At 41.5% G+C, this 16134-nt stretch overlaps 3 protein-coding genes and 1 pseudogene across 4 annotated transcripts; 2 read left to right on the top strand and 2 right to left on the bottom strand.

The window, feature by feature from the left end:
* Positions 1-511: 511 nt before the first annotated feature.
* Positions 512-1033, bottom strand: LOC111341603 (uncharacterized). Its single transcript, XM_022948592.1, has one exon. The coding sequence runs from the start codon at positions 1031-1033 to the stop codon at positions 512-514; it is 522 nt and encodes a 173-aa protein (XP_022804327.1).
* An 836-nt stretch (positions 1034-1869) lies between these two features.
* On the top strand, positions 1870-4541 carry LOC148722120 (uncharacterized). The gene is made up of 4 exons (XM_088736995.1): positions 1870-2239; positions 2877-3102; positions 3222-3526; positions 3922-4541. Exons 1-4 carry the CDS (start codon positions 1870-1872, stop codon positions 4539-4541), a joined length of 1521 nt encoding a protein of 506 aa, XP_088593121.1.
* Positions 4542-4684: 143 nt separating this feature from the next.
* Positions 4685-5416, top strand: LOC111341602 (uncharacterized protein K02A2.6). The gene has a single exon (XM_022948591.2). The coding sequence runs from the start codon at positions 4685-4687 to the stop codon at positions 5414-5416; it is 732 nt and encodes a 243-aa protein (XP_022804326.2).
* An 8500-nt stretch (positions 5417-13916) lies between these two features.
* LOC148722119 (uncharacterized) lies at positions 13917-15155 on the bottom strand (annotated as a pseudogene). The gene is made up of 2 exons (XR_015992762.1): positions 14474-15155; positions 13917-14382 (listed from the first exon to the last, which is right to left on the bottom strand). The product of XR_015992762.1 is annotated as an uncharacterized LOC148722119 (transcript).
* Positions 15156-16134: the final 979 nt, after the last annotated feature.

The following is a 16134-nucleotide window of genomic DNA, read 5'->3' as shown; positions in this document are numbered from 1 at the left end:
GAATTACCACAGAGGTTTTACATATTTACACACTATAATATTATAACAAACTAAGTGCGTAGTCTCAGTTCCAGAATCGGTGTACTTTTCGAGAAATTTAGACAAACGTTTTCCCTGTTTTACCCTACAGTAAGAATGACCGAAACTGTACCAAGATAAGTAATCTATTGATGTATTCACATTCACTCCCAGGGAAAATTGAGTGCATAAAAGTAAAGACGAATGATGTCACTATGTATGCTAGAGAAATAAACATTTTTACACTTTTTACGATGTTTTTGTATGAAAATGACGTCCCAGGCCTCGAACAAGCAGTCGTTGTTACCATGGAAACAAGAGTGCTGCAGCCTTTAAAAAGGCATTTTTGTGCATCCCCCTGAGTGCCTAACTGCATGCAAAATTTGAAGGGGGTTGAAAATTTTCATTTCCCAAGATGTTTGATTCTTACAGAGACACGTTTTTAAAGTCTCCGAACTTTAGTAACAGCCAGGTTGTAGATGGCTTACTGTCGCTAAAGCTGATCTCCAAGGAGAGGAACCACGCAGTCAAGCAGCGTCTCTGCTGATAGCCCTCTTGAGAGGTCGTCGATTAGATTAGATTCTTCACTCACATACCTCCACCGGTCAGGGTCGGATCCGTCTCGAATGATTGCGATGCAGTTAGCTACAAATGCGTGAAATCTTTTGTCTTCATTCTTCACATAACGCAACACTGATGTAATATCCGTCCAGAAAACTGATGGCTCGGTAAGTGGGAGTTCTCGCTCTCTCTTTATGGCTTTGTCTGACCGCACTGACACTGTTGCCGCTGAAAGCTCTAATCGAGGGATAGTAAATTTCTTCAAAGGTGCGAGCCATGACTTTCCTTGAAGGATGGCGCAATGGACTCTATCGTTGATATCAACCCGGCACAGGTAAGATACTGAACCAAAACCAATCTCTGAAGCGTCTGAAAAATGGTGCAACTGGCTATAAGCGATGGTCCCAAAGTTGGCTGGGTTAAAACAACGGTTGATCGCAAGCTTTGACAGCATAGGAAGGTCTGTAAGCCATTTTTGCCAAGTACATTGTACTCTGGAGGTATTTCATCATCCCAGCCCAACCTCATCTTGCAAAGGTCTTGTAGAATTTTCTTGGCTGTAAGGACAAATGGTGCAGCGAAGCCAAAGGGGTAGAACACTGATCCAATAATGGACAAGATACCTCTCCGCGCAAGGGGGATCTTTCTTTGACACTGACGTCGAAGCCAAAGGTATCGGTGTTTACTCTCTATTGCACGCCGAGTGCTCGTTCAACTACATGTTCGAGGCTGATTTCCTTGGTGGTCTGTGCGTGCTCTCGGAAGCCCCCTCGCTGTAGTAAGCTGCGCAACTCGCTGACATGGGCAATAGTATCTTCTGCTGAAGGCAATGACTTGAGGCAGTCATCCACGTAGAAGTTTCCTCTGACGGTGCTTATGACATCGGCTGAGAAATGCTGGCTGTTATCCTCTGCCATCTTTAGGAGTGCAAAATTAGCACAGGCTGGCAAAGAAACGGCACCAAACAAGTGAACTGACATCTGGTATTCCTTCAGTGCACAGGACAAATCGCCATTCGGCCACCACAGAAAGGGAAGAAAGGAGCGGTTAGCGTCTGGAACTTTTAACTGATGAACATCGCCTGGATGTCCGCAATGACTGCCCCTAGCTCTTGCCGAAATCAGGTGAGGACCCCACTGTTATGACGTATGCTAAGCACGTGACTCACCTCGTGCGTTGTTGTTGTTAGTGCATCCGCCATTAAACTAGTTGAGTTAATATTGCAATTGACTCTATTCTCGTCTTTCCGAACACTACAAATTTTGGCGACGAGTTACGGGATTAAGTAACATGCCCGGGGGAGATAATACCACCGAGGTCGAAGTCGAAGGAGCGAGTGCAGCTTCACTCAGTGCTCCAGTTGCTGGTTATTTCGGACGAATGGAGAATTTTGACCCGAAAGTGGAAGAGTGGTCGACATACGTAGAGCGTTTGGAGATGTTCTTTGTGGTGAACAATGTTCCCAACGAGAAAAACGCAGCCAGTTTACTTACCTTGATTGGTGGGAAGATGTATGCTTTGTTAAAGAGTTTAACTACGCCGACTAAACCGACTGAGTTATCGTTCACGGAAATTGTAGAAGTTATGGGCCGACATTTGACGCCGAAACCAATTATCATCGCCGAAAGGTACAAATTTCACAAGTACAATCAAGTGGAAGGTCAGTCAATTCGTGAATATTTAGCTAAGTTGCAAAAATTAGCAGAAACTTGTGAGTTTGGGGTATATCGCGATGAAGCATTGAGGAATAGACTGGTGTGTGGCATTACCTCACAAACGATTCGAATAAAAATTATTAAGAGGAGCAGATTTAACACTAAAGACAGCAGTAGATATCGCCGTTGGCATGGAGTTGACGGACAAGGAAATATTCGAGATTTCTAGTGAGCCTCGACCCGTTCGGAAGGTGGAGGTACATGATCCATGTTTTCGTTGTGGCAGGCGAAATTATTCACCTGAAAAGTGTTTTCATAAAGATTCCGATTGTCACATATGCAAACGAAATGGGCACATCAGTCCACTATGTCTGCAGAAGAAGTCTGCGAAATCCCCAACCCAAGGTAAACTCAAGCCGTTAAAATTTAAACAGGGAAAGAAGAAGAAAAAAGATTCAAGAATTAAGTAGTTAGGCACTGGAAGTGGTTCTGGTAGTGAGGCCTCTGACTCCTCACATCCTGAAAACTCCGGTGACGCATATCACCGTGAATGGCCTATGTTTTCTGTACGAAATTCCTCAAAAAAGAAATCGGATGAGATATTGATACCGCTTAATATCAACAATGTTCCCTGTAAATTAGAATTGAATACAGGAGCTGCAGTGACTGTGATCCCTGAAGAAATATGGCAGAAAGATTTTGGCTCAGTTCCTTTGCAAAAGTCTAACGTGACTTTAAGGAGCTATTCTGGGCATTCGATACCAGTGTATGGAGATACTGCTTTTCATGTTAAGTATGGCTTCCAAGAACTTGACCTACCCATTATAGTTACTAAAGGGAAAGGTGTTGCTCTCATGGGAAGAGATTGGTTGTCCAAGATTAAGTTGAAGTGGCACCGCATTAATGATGTTTGACAAGCTAACCAACCAAGACCCAAGTTAGAAGACGTAGTTCAACAGTACCCCAAATTGTTTGATGGTAAACTAGGTACCATTACCGGATTCACAGCTCAACTCAAAGTAAAAGAGAATGCTACACGTCGGTATCTCAAGTCTCGTCCGATGCCTTACGCACTCAGGGAGAAGGTAAAAAGGAGCTGAAGCGCCTGGTGAAAGAAGGAGTATTAAAAAAGGTTGAAAGTTCGGACTGGGCCACACCAATTGTTCCCGTTCTTAAACCAGATGGAACCGTGAGAATTTGTGGCGATTTCAAACTCACCATTAACCCTTACTTAGATGTCCCAGAGTACCCTATGCCGACACCAGACGAATTATTCACAAAGTTGAATGGAGGTGAATTATCTACTAAGCTAGAGCTCAGTCATGCCTACCAGCAAGTAGTCCTGGATGAGAAGACCCAACCCTATGTCACCATCAATACCCACTTAGGTTTATACCGGTACACTAGACTACCATTTGGAGTGGCAGCTGCACCTGGAATATTCCTACAGATGATTGACAAAATGCTAGATGGCCTGACCCAAACTGGCGCAATATTGGATGATTTGATCGTCACTGGTCAAAATCATTTTTAGGTTTGGTAAACTACTATCGCAAATTCATCCCAAACATGTCAACATTGGTCAGTCCTTTGAACCAGTTACTATCGAGGGACGCACCCTGGTGTTGGAATAGGGAGTGTCAAGTATCATTTCAAGCTCTTTAAGATACTCTGGCTTCTTCAAAAGTGTTGGTTCATCACAATACCAAGCTTCAGGTTCAGTTAGCCGTAGACGCTTCACCAGTAGGCCTGGGAGCAGTAACTTCACACATCACTGCTAATGGAACTGAGCGTCCTATTGCTTACGCCTCGCGATCTTTAACCAAATCTGAACGAAATTATTCGGTAATTGAAAAAGAAGCTCTAGCCATCATTTTCGGTATTCGCAGATTCCAGCAATTTCTGTATGGCCGCAGATTTACCCTTCTGACAGACCATCAGTCCCTAACGTTATTGTTTGGTTCCAAGAAGGCGATTCCAGCCGTAGCTGCATCACGGATTCAAAGATGGGCAATCCAGCTTTCAGTTTACCAGTATGATATCAAGTACCGCAGATCAAAGCAGAATGAGAATGCAGACGCCTTATCAAGACTTCCGTGTAAAGGAACTGACGTTGGCTTACACATTGACGAAGAATCCGCAGACGTCAACAGGGTCCAAGTTGCTAGAGTTCCAATCAATTCTACACGGCTTCGGGAAGATGCAGCCCGAGCCGGACCCAGTGTTATCGCGAGTCATTCACTTCACCCTTTATGGATGGTCGGACAAGTCCGAGGTTTCAGAAAATTTGAAAAGCTATTTTGCTAAACGAAATGAGTTTACAATGGAGGACGGATGTCTTTTGAGAGGAACAAGAGTCGTGATTCCAGTGATTCCAGAGGAGACTGTGTTAGCAGAGTTACATCTGAGTCACCCTGGAATTGTACGAATGAAAGCATTAGCTAGAATTCATGTTTGGTGGCCGGCGTATTGAACAGTTAGTTGGAGACTCAGATATTGAACAGTTAGTTGGAGACTGTGAGACCTGTCAGATAACGCACAGTAAAGCGCCACTAACCTCCGATAATCCCTGGATGTGGCCGCACCGACCTTGGCAACGAGTTCATGTCGATTATTGTGGTCCATTTCTTGGTGGTTTCTTTTTGGTTGTCGTAGACGCGAAGTCTAAATGGCTAGAAGTGATACCCATGTCAAGCACAACAGCTCAAGCAACGGTGGACGCATTACGCTCTCTCTTTCCTATTCATGGTTTACCCGAAGAGATTATCTCAGATAATGGCCCTGAGTTTATTCCACAAGAGTTTAAAGATTTCCTAAGATACAACCATGTGAAACAAATCCCCAGCGCACCATACCATCCAGCATCTAACGGCGAAGCGGAGAGAGCAGTAAGAACCTTTAAACAAGCGATGAAAGCAGCTAAAAGTGAGCCTGGTACCATATCACAGCAGATTTGTTCATTCTTATTGAGCTATCGCACTACACTGCACACGGCAACAAGATGTACGCCCGCTGAATTGCTGATGAACCGAAGACTACGGACACGTCTAGATCTTTTACGCCCAGATCTTCGAAAGAAAGTATCTAAATCCTCCAAGTTACAACCTACTGCGCCCAAGAGACAGCTTAGTGTAGGAGATCCAGTCTTGGTACAAGACTACAGGAAGAGTCAAGATCCTTGAGTCAAGCGAGTGGTAGTTGCAAAGTTAGGACCTGTGACTTATCGTGTACAGGTAAAAGAGTTATTTTGGAAACGACAGATCGATCAGTTGAAAGACCTCTCAGAAACGAAGATGCAACCCCCTAAGCAGGAACAATCAGAGGATTTGGAAGTGAATGTGCCTCAGTCTTTAGCAGCATATTCGCCAACTGAAATGCCCGTCACCACAGTAGGACACGTTCCTTGACATACTGAACCAACACCCAACCAGAGTCAACCTCGTGCCACGGAGGCGAAACCAGCCCCAGAACAACCAAGGGATCTTGTAAATCAAGAAGCAGCCGTTTCATACAAGAAGTCTGATCGACGTGACCAGACTGTTTTTCCAGAGAGACGCTACCCAGTTCGTGTCCGAAGACCGCCTAAGCGCCTTATTGAACAAGTTCCTTAGTGAGCTTGAGACTGTCCAAAGGAACTATGACGTTTTATTATTTAGTGTTCGTTGATACTTTTCCTAAGGAAGGGAGGAATGTTATGACGTATGCTAAGCACGTGACTCACCTCGTGCGTTGTTGCGTTTCTACAGCTAGCCAGGTAGATGGAGAATCGACTGAGAGCTGTTCCATCCTCGGGCTTAATGGGAGGCAAATTCATTGCTTTGGATTCGTATGCAGACGCAATTCTAAACTCGTCAACAAATTTCTTTGTCATCAGTCTGCAGGCCTCGTGATACCCTTCGTCGGGTGGCAAATGATGACACGAACGTATAAGCTCCTTTACGTCCCCGGCAGTGTACCGTTATAAGTAATACAGTCTTTCTGTACTAATAGACGTTCTTGATTCGACTAAGCTCTCGAAGGGACGAAGAGAGGTGTTATACTCCAAAAGATTGCCATCAAAAATCGTGACGAGGTTGGGGAATTCTACTTTTGTTCTGATTAGATGCCAGCTGATTTGCACTTAGTGTTTTATAGTTTTGGCGCCAGAGCGTTGTCCCAGGGAGTCTGGGGACCAACCCCTCTTTTTATTTAAAGTCGCGAAGAATCTAATATTCAGATAACGGTCAGCCAGAAATCACCAAAAGATATATAAGAAGTATGGAATGCCCTACGAATTGTAAGTTAAAATTTCGTTAAACTCTCAAATGCTATTCAATATTTAAAAAAATCTGTATTTGCTTTTTAGTTTGACTTGCTTCCTCTGGCAACCAGTACAAAAATAAACGGCAACCATACATCAGAAACCTTCAAAGCTACAGTAACGCTTCAAAACGAAAGCTGGAATCACCAGCATTTCCACGATCCGATTCTGTTGCATCTGCAGGGAATTTTGTTCTCGTTGCAGCGTACTTTGGTCATCAACTAACCTTTCGCTCGCGATGGGCACGTTTGGGACGGAAACAGCAGCTCTGGCTTGTGGCCATTCGAGTGCCAGTGGTTTTAAAGCTGTACGGCTTTGCGGGCACGCAGGTGGACTAAATTCTTCTTTGCGATTAAATTCTTTCTCCAACTTCACGGGCTTTAGATTCGTGGAAGGGAGTGGCTGAGTTACTGTGCCTCTCAAAGCTTGTTCTTTCGCCGCTGTCTTTGCAATCTCGGCTTCTAAATCAAGACACAACTCTTCCTACTTTAGGCGGAACTTCTGCTCTTCCAATTCCTGTCTCTTCTTTAACATAGCTTCCTCTGCTTTAAGTTCTGCAACACGAGCGTCTTCCCTTGCCCTCGCTAGTAGGAGGAATGATTTGCTGCTGGCATGTGAGCTGGCGTGACCTGAGTGCTCTGAAATCTTCGAGGCTTTGGAGAAAGTTTTCGCATCTGCACAGTTAACGGAATCGTCTGGGTTTACTTCAGAATCCACTTGAAGTGAAACAACCAGGAGGTTTTCTTCGACTCTGAAGATCCAGTCTAATACTTGTCGACAGATGTCAATAAACTTCTCCTCTACGCGGCTGAAATAATCCATGCACTTAATCTTCTCTTCTTCGTCTACGAGTTCCGCTGCATACTTTTTGTGCGTTTCCCCAAACATACGAAGAGGCCTCTTCGGAGGTTGTAAGATTTTCCTTTACTTTTTGTAAGTTTCTTTCGTCAGAAAGTAATTCGATGACTTCATTAACTTTAGCAGTTACGTTTGATGGGACCTCTTCGAATGTTCTTAAGGCTTCGTATCCTTTCGCTACGAACTCCATCCGATTCGAGGATCGTATCCGGTCTTCTAGGTCTTGTTCGCGGATTTACTTCGTCCGATTCTTCAAGTGCTCGTTCTGAAGACATCATTAAAGCTTCGAACAAATTTTAACGATGTAAGTGCCACGGGCAACTGATTATTTTTATTGGTAAGGAGAAACTCTAACCGCACAATTTTCAACACGAAACGAAACGACACGATTAAAAATTTGTTGATATGTTGTGGATTTCCTGCCTAGTGGCGAAATAGCTGCACGAAGCGAGTGACCAAAAACTCGAAAACTGGACAAATACTGAACAAACTTCACAAACTACGATGAACAATACGGTTAAATACATGCTACGTTACGCAGTAACGCATGCTACGTTAAGCAGTAGTATGTTGGGCCTGTATGGGTAAAACCGAGAGGTCTGGGTCCGAATGTCTCGGCCGAGTAAGATCTAATTAGTTATTCATATCGTGTAAGTGTACGAGGGGTTTTTAGGGGTTAGGGTTTAAGGGGCGTTAGGTGGGGTTAGGGTTAAATGTAGCGTAGGTGTGCGAGGGGTTATTAGGGTTAGGGTTTGTTTTTCGCGTAGGTTCACGAGTAGTTTTTTAAAAAAAATTAACGGTTCATAACGAAAACAAAAGAATCCAAAATGGCGAAGGGATTATCTCCAACACACTGTTTTGCATAGTACAATTTTTATTGTCACAGCGCGGTATTTTATTTGTAAATACGTGACATAAGCTACAAAGGCAGTCATCATGTCTCTGTACAATTGATGGAAAGTAGTTTGTTCGCCTACTTGTGCATCATAGGTTTCAATCTCGTCAACGTATCTTGTCACTTGTCTGCGTATTTCACAAAGATCTTGCGTGGTAGCTTTTTCTTTGACAATGGAAAAAAGTTCGCCTAAGACGGCTCCGGCCCACTGGGGATTCTGTTCGATCTCTTCATCCAAATGTGCTAGGAACAGTTGTTTTTCAGGTGTCATTGTGTATCTAAAAAATTAACGTGAGAGCAATGGCTGAAAACAACCGCGTAACCGCGTTATACATTATGTTTATTGTCACACAACACAGGGAAAAGAGAATGGACCCTATATTAAGCGTTTGGGTATCGCGGGTTAGACATTGTAGTCTAACCGACTAAGACTGCGAGCAGAATAGGTATTTATAAGAGTCCCAAAAGGTTTTCACACGCATGTGGTAAAGGTTATTCAGGACGCATGACTTTTACGTTTAAAAAATGAATGTCGTTTAAAACGCAAGTTTGGTAAACAAGAATAGACACGCAAGATTTTTGCATATTTCACAAAAGACGGTTATTTGTCACACATTACGTTGTCATACAAGGTATTTAGAGCGAAGAACTTGAAAATAAGTGACATAGACCAAAAATGAAGGCGTCAGTTGACAGTATAACCGATGGAATATGTTTTTGGATGATTTTTCGATGGATGTATTTTTTTTCTCCCACTTCCTGGTCGTAGGTTTAATTTTCCTCGATGTAGGTAGTCACTTGTTTGCGGTCAGTGCGAATGGTGTGCACTAAAAGAAGAAAAAGAAATAGAGAGAGAAGCGTTTTGGCAGGACAATTTAAAAAGAATAAGAGCACCCTAGAAACCAAAGTGGATATACGAAATATGAATGTTTCTTATGAATGATACACAGTGTCACGCAACTACCCATACCGGTTCTAGGACAATAGAGTACCCACACTTGAAAATTAGAAGGAAATGTATGAGAGATGTAGGAAGGAATCACAAAATAAAAGCGTTGAATAAATCCTGGTTTAGGGTTAAATTGCTTAGGTTATAAGAGCGTGTTTTTTTTCATAATTTGAAAATAAAGCTCATCTAAGATGGTGTAAAAACAATAAAAATAATGAAACCTAAAATGGTGTTTAATCCTCCCTTAAGGAAAATGATTTCAAGATGTCATTAGCATTGGTATCGTGTAAAAAAAATCGAGAATAAAAGAGGTTTGTTTCCGCCTAAACCCTAGGATGGGATGTGAATAATTCATCCCACTCCAATAAAATGAAAATAGTTCGGATGGTGATCACTCAGTTCATGAGTATTCAAAATTCTCTGAGAATGAACAATGGTCCGTTCGAAGTATAAACAGGCGATAGCTTTTTTCTCAATAAATATGTTTACTTTAGTTCAAATCTTAATTAAAAATAAACTGTAACGCGTGAGTGTGATCACTAGCAGTGACGAAAGTGTTTTAAATTCTATACAAAATTCCGCAAGTGAAGAAAATAACAACGATACATCGACGCAATTCAATGACAATGATTCGAAGAGAAATAATTCAATCTCCCGTTTAAAAAAGCAATTATCAGAAAAAAATCAAACGAAAAGGGTATTCAAAAACGCAGCACCATGCTCATGAACATTCCCATTTCTCGGGAAAAATGAGCCATAGAGCAGACAAACCGGGGGAAAATACGAAATGCCAGCAGGCGTTGTAACCTAGTTAGTCTCATGATTATCTGTCCATCAAATTTTAATCAAGTCATAGCATCCTTACATGTTTTTTTTTTAAATTTATTTATCTATTTATTTATTTACTCAAATTCAATTACTCAGATAATCAAAACAAAAACAAAAACAAGGAGTTAAATATATATACAAGTATAAAAAAGAGATATCTGAGTAATTAGGCCAGTTTATACAGAATTCTAGATTCCTTGTCTTAAATAAACTGCCTGTGATAAAATACAAAAAAAATTAAAAACTAACTTAGACAAATAGCGACAACAATACGTAATCAAAAATTATAAAAATTTATCCTTACTTAAGTTAAATTTACTGATATAAAACTGATTCACTTTCTTACTAAACAATGATACTCGATCAATTGTCCTAATAGCTAGAGGCAGGTCATTCCATAAATCCACAATGCGATTAAAAAATGAGAATTTTAAAACATCGGTTCTAAAGCGACCCTTGGCAAGTATGGCTTCTGTGTTCCTCATATCGTACTTATATGATTTGAAGCTAACATATGATAGGACGTCAAAATCAATGTGCCCCTTCAAACATTTAAAAAAGAAATATAAATCTAAAACCTCCCTTCTAAACTCGAGAGACAAAAGACCTAATTTTAGTAAACGTTCTGGATAAGTTAAATCACATTTCAAGATAAATTTGGTGGCACGCCTTTGAACACGCTCAAGGGCCTTAATTTTTTCTTTAGTATAGGGAGACCAAACTTGAGATGCGTACTCCAGCTGCGGTCGTACCAACGATTTATATAGAATCAACATAGTTTTTTGGTCGCAATCAATGGTGCACGTTCTGTAGATAATACCCAACATCTTATTTACTTTACTTATAGCAAAGTCAATGTGATCGTTCCAGGATAATTCGAAGAAACATGAACGCCTAGATCTTTCTCAGTTGAAACGACTGCAACCCGTGACCCGCTCAGATTATATGATGTGTGCATAAAACTCTTTTTCTTTGTCACGACAAGGTACTTACACTTATTAGCGTTGAAATTCATGAAATGCTCAGACGACCCGCCAGTTAAGCTTAGTAAGTCTCTTTGTAGTTGAACTGCGTCAGCACCGTTATCAATAACTCGATAACACTTCATATCATCCGCATAGAGTTGGACAGTAGTCTTACCATCTGTCACACTTGGGGCACTGTAAATATATATTATAAACAACAAGGGTCCCAGGATAGACCCCTGGGGCACACCGGATGAAATAGGTAGTAAAGAGGATGCTCGGCCATCTATAACTGTCATATGCAAACGATCTGTCAGATAACTTCTAAACCAAGATAGCAAGTTCCCTCTTATACCAACGCCATACAGTTCCCTTAATAAGCAGTTCAATGATACAGAATCAAATGCTTTACTGTAATCCAGAAATACTGCATCAAGCTGTTTCTCCTCATCAAGTGCTTTGGCAAAGAAAAATGTAGATCTGAGAAGACTTGTAACACATGAACGTCCTTTGACAAAACCGTCTTGTAGATGGTAAAGTTTAGGCTGGATAAAGGAAAAAACACATGAACTAACGCACTTTTCAAGGACTTTGGAGATGATACACAGTAATGATATCCCTCTATAGTTTTCAACCATTTCCTTGTCACCAGACTTAAGACCTGGAACCAGATTAGCCACCTTCCACAAAAAATTGCTAGCGTTCCTCAATTGATACTGATGCACTTGCTTTCTTTCTTTCGGGAGATGTTTAAAAAGTGGCCCTCCTCTTGAGATATTTTCAAGAGTTTTAACACAAAGTTCACTACGTCTTTCAACTAATGTTCTTAAATTAAGGAATTGCAGAGCTTCTGGGTAAGATAAAGTATGTACTATGATTCTAAGAGCACGCTTCTGTATTCGTTCTAGCTCTTGTGAAAGGTAGGATGGGAGGGCGTGGTGCCATACTACACAGCAATACTCAAGAACAGATCGTATCAGTGAGATATAGATAGTGGTTAAATCATTCATCTCCACACCCCCTCGACGGAGTACTCTGAGTATGTGTAGGCGTTTAGAAGCCTTAGTGACAGTAGCTTCAATGTGATTGTTCCATTTTAAGTTATTTTGAATCACCAGGCCAAGTACTTTGTGTGAAGTCACAAGCTCTAATTGTTGGTCGCCGATCTTCAAATGAGGGAGTTCTATGGGTTCCTTGAGAAAGCATATCTGCATTTCTTTACACTTTTTAGCGTTGAGTTTCATCCAGTTACTGGAGCTCCAAGAGGCGACAGTATCGAGACTTGTTTGGATAGTTGAGGTGCTGTTCCTTACGAGCCCCTCAGACAACGATATATCATCTACAAACTTCCAAGTGCAGGATTCAGGATTAGAGATGTTCAAGTTATTTATCATCACCAGGAACAACATTGGACCGAGTTTTGTTCCCTGGGGGACGCCGGCTGTTGTTGGAAGCCAGTCAGAGATGGAGCCAGGTAACTTAACGCGTTGTCGATGGTTAGTCAGGAAGCTTATTATCCACGGTATTAAAAATATGCGAACTCCTAAGCCCAAAAGCTTCTCTATCAGTACGTTGTACCCGATACGATCGAAAGCCTTAGAGAAATCTAGAAAGCAAAGGCGGAGGTGTCGTCCGGATGAGTCGAGGTACGTAAGCCAGGTGTGAATCATGTCCAGTAAACAATACGTTGTTGAAGTTCCTTTCAGGCACCCAAACTGATTTGGGTCGATTTTATCCTTGACATCGTCAATTAACCATGTAACTACGAAGTCCTCAAGGACTTTAGACAGACAGGGAGTCAACGAAATAGGTCTGGTGTCGCCATCATCCATAGGTGGATGTACTTTTGGGATGGGTATTATATTAGATTCTTTCCAGGCTGCTGGTACAATGCCAGATCGGAGTGATGTGTTAAAGATGGTGGTGATAGGTTCAGCTAGTTCGTAAGCAAACTCTTTGACAATGCGACAGGGTACGTTGTCTGGACCATGGGCCTTGGAGGCTTTTATGGCAAGTAACTTCTTGCAGACTTCGTGGGGTTGCACAAATGGGGCTTCTGCCTCAGCAGGGAGGAAGGCTGGTAGTAGATTACTGTCAAGTGGCGGTATGTCCGCATTAACTGAAACGTAAAATCGATTTAAACTGTCGCCGAGTTCTTGTTGGCTCATGATTTTCCCGCCACGCTCCAGTGAAATAAGGGATGGCTTTTCAGATCTGCCAGACATTTGGTTGATAAAGTTCCACCACTTGCGGCAGTCATCTTTCTTTAGGTGTTGTACTTTGTTCTTATAAAAGGACTTTTTCCTCTTCGCTATTTCTTGCTGGACTTTATATTTCAAAGAGCGCCAGGTTGGGACGTTGCCGCTGTGAAATGCTTTCTGTCGGTCTTTAATCATGAGCTTGAGTTCAGGAGTTATCCAAGATTGGACTTTCTTCAATAGGAAAGATTTACATTGTTTGTGCCTTATTAAGAAATGCATTAACATGCTTATATGACAGCACAACCTCCGAGTTTTTGTGCTGGATCCTCCCATCTTGGAAGAATACTTTGCTTAATTTTGGGGAGGGAGGATAAGGATTTGCCACACATTAAAGAATATTAATAATACTTAATATATTTAATACATTCTGCTGTGTAGGTTGATGGGATGGGAGGGAGAAGTATAATATCCTTTCTCGTGTTTGACCCCTGGGGTACTTTAAAGTAAAGTTACAGAGAGCTGCATGTAGGTACTAATGAAGTCATATTACCTCTAAGATAACTACATATTTTCCAAGTACTTTTGGTTGAATTTTAAAATGACCTCCCTAAATGCAAGACCGAAAGACTGCGCCGCAGCTTTTTCCCAAGGACTATTTTAGCCTTCAACAAATAAGAGTCTGCATACCCACATAGTTAAATGTTAATTCTTAATTATTTAATTAATTATCTTGTATTTCTAAACCCACTGTAGCCCAGTCCCTATCCACGCATGTAATTTTATGTATTTGTTAAATAATTGTAACCGCATTGTAATTCAGATTTTCTGTGAAAATGTGAGAAATAAACTTATCTACCTACCTACCTACCTTGAGGTTCTTTTTGAAATCTACAAACTTGAAGTACCCAACTATGTCTCCAAAGAGCAGCTCTACAGATACTCTCACTGAGCTCATAGCCTTATTAAAATTTACCATCTGTGGGGTGAGTATCATGTTTCTAAAAGGGGTCTGGAGGTGCATCCTCAATGGATAGGCGGGGTCTCCATAAACACAAAGTGGACGATCCGCTGGCCCAGGTGAAAAAGCGTAGCGTTGCATATCTTGAAGAAGATTGGAGTCTGCTAGCATGGCAGCGTCGTGTCGTCTCCCCTCTATGAAAAAAAGAAGACAAATTAAAAACATTTAGATTAAAAATTTTCGGGTCTTTTTCTGAAGGGTAATTTTATATTCCATTTCCCTTACCGATTGGTCCATACATATTTCCAATAATTCCATTTGGTAATGCCACGGATTGGAATTTTACACCGTGAACTCTTTTGTGACCATTGTAGACAATGCGCTGATTTTGGCCAGGCTTGCTTATTGGTCTAACTGTCCAAAACAGTTATCCAAGGGGGATCCCTTAGCTGTTATGGCGTTACTGTATATTTCCAGTGAATGAGGGTTGAGGATGCTATCATTCCACTGCAAAATTGTGTGACTGTGTGCCTTGTAAATGTAGTCGATCATGTAGTTGTTTATCATGCACAACACTGGAACAGGCTTCCCAAAGCGAGCTATCATGTCTGAATATCGACAAGGATAGCTATGTCTCTTTAGAAAAATGCAAAGAGCCTCCAATCCAGATACTTCTTTGATAGCATTCCACTACCTCAGGAATTCCCAATACTTCAGCTAGAAATGGTAAGTCGTTCTTGTAGAAGCGAAACTCTGAACGGCACGCGTCGTCTTCTAAATCATCCAAGTCAAAACCAAGATAAGAATTATAAGGAAGATCGACATTACCGGACCTGTTTAAATCGTACAGGAGTAGAAGTTCCTCATCGTTTATCAAACCATCACTGTGGCTAATCAAAAGTTGATTTCGAACTTCTTTCAAAGACATAATAAGCGGCGTTTTGTAATGGCTGCTTAACTGTTTAGAAATTCCCGCCACGACGACGTTCTCTCCCCAGTCTTATAAGGGTTTTGGAGTCCCCGTCGCCGTCCCCCCTCTCGTTGCTTAAAGTCCCTTATATCTCTCCTGCCACTACGGAGTGGCACATACTCTTTGATGTTACGATATATAGTACTTCGAATTGCCACATGGTATCGACGAGTGTTAGACTTGCACTGAATATTTTGAATTGGTCATCGTGTAACGTCTTCCAATCAGAAAAGGGCAACCGCGTGAAGGTTTCTGGCTGGCACGTGAGAATCTTGCTACGAATCCCGGACGCTAAAATACTGTGGGATTTTGATTTTCTTCGAGGGCTAGCTCCGGTCCGTTTGGATGAATTTTCGATTGGAAGGTACGAAGAGAATTGTGAATCTTTTGACCTTAATGCTGCGAAGTTTGAAAGCAAAGCGATGCGATTTTGGGGGGAAAAATCGCTCGGGCGCTGGGACTCTTTCAAGACAAGAACTCCACCCTTGTCTTTCTTTTATACGTTACATAAACGACGAACTCAGACGTATTCAAAATCGCTAAAAAACATTTTTGAGACAAAAGGACGGCTATGCACTACAGTAAAGTAATTCAACGTTTATTTATCATTGATTTATATACATAGTCAGCAATATATCACTATAGGTGAGGCAAACGGTAAATCTGGTACATTCACTATAAAGCAACAGTCAGCTACACAAACAGATTGTATGGGCTACCTGTGGTCATAGTTCCGAGGCTGAAGTGTCCATAATTTCACAATACCCAGATTTTTTAAAGCGTACAACAAAACTCCAACTTATTCTCTCAACAGAACCTATATTACATTTATTGTAAGGTTTGCGAGAAATTTTTAGATATAATTTTAAAAGTGCAATAATTTTCTAGCTTCTAGAAAAGCGTTGAACTGCCCTTCGGTTAGTAGACGGTCACGAGAAGTAAAAAGCCTCAGTCTTTCAGGTTTATACGTGTAGAC

The sequence above is a fragment of the Stylophora pistillata genome, chromosome 10 (genome assembly GCF_964205215.1).
Source record: "Stylophora pistillata chromosome 10, jaStyPist1.2, whole genome shotgun sequence".
Lineage (NCBI taxonomy): Eukaryota > Metazoa > Cnidaria > Anthozoa > Scleractinia > Pocilloporidae > Stylophora > Stylophora pistillata.
Note: the sequence above shows the minus strand (reverse complement) of the source record. Positions and strands in the feature narration are given on the sequence as shown.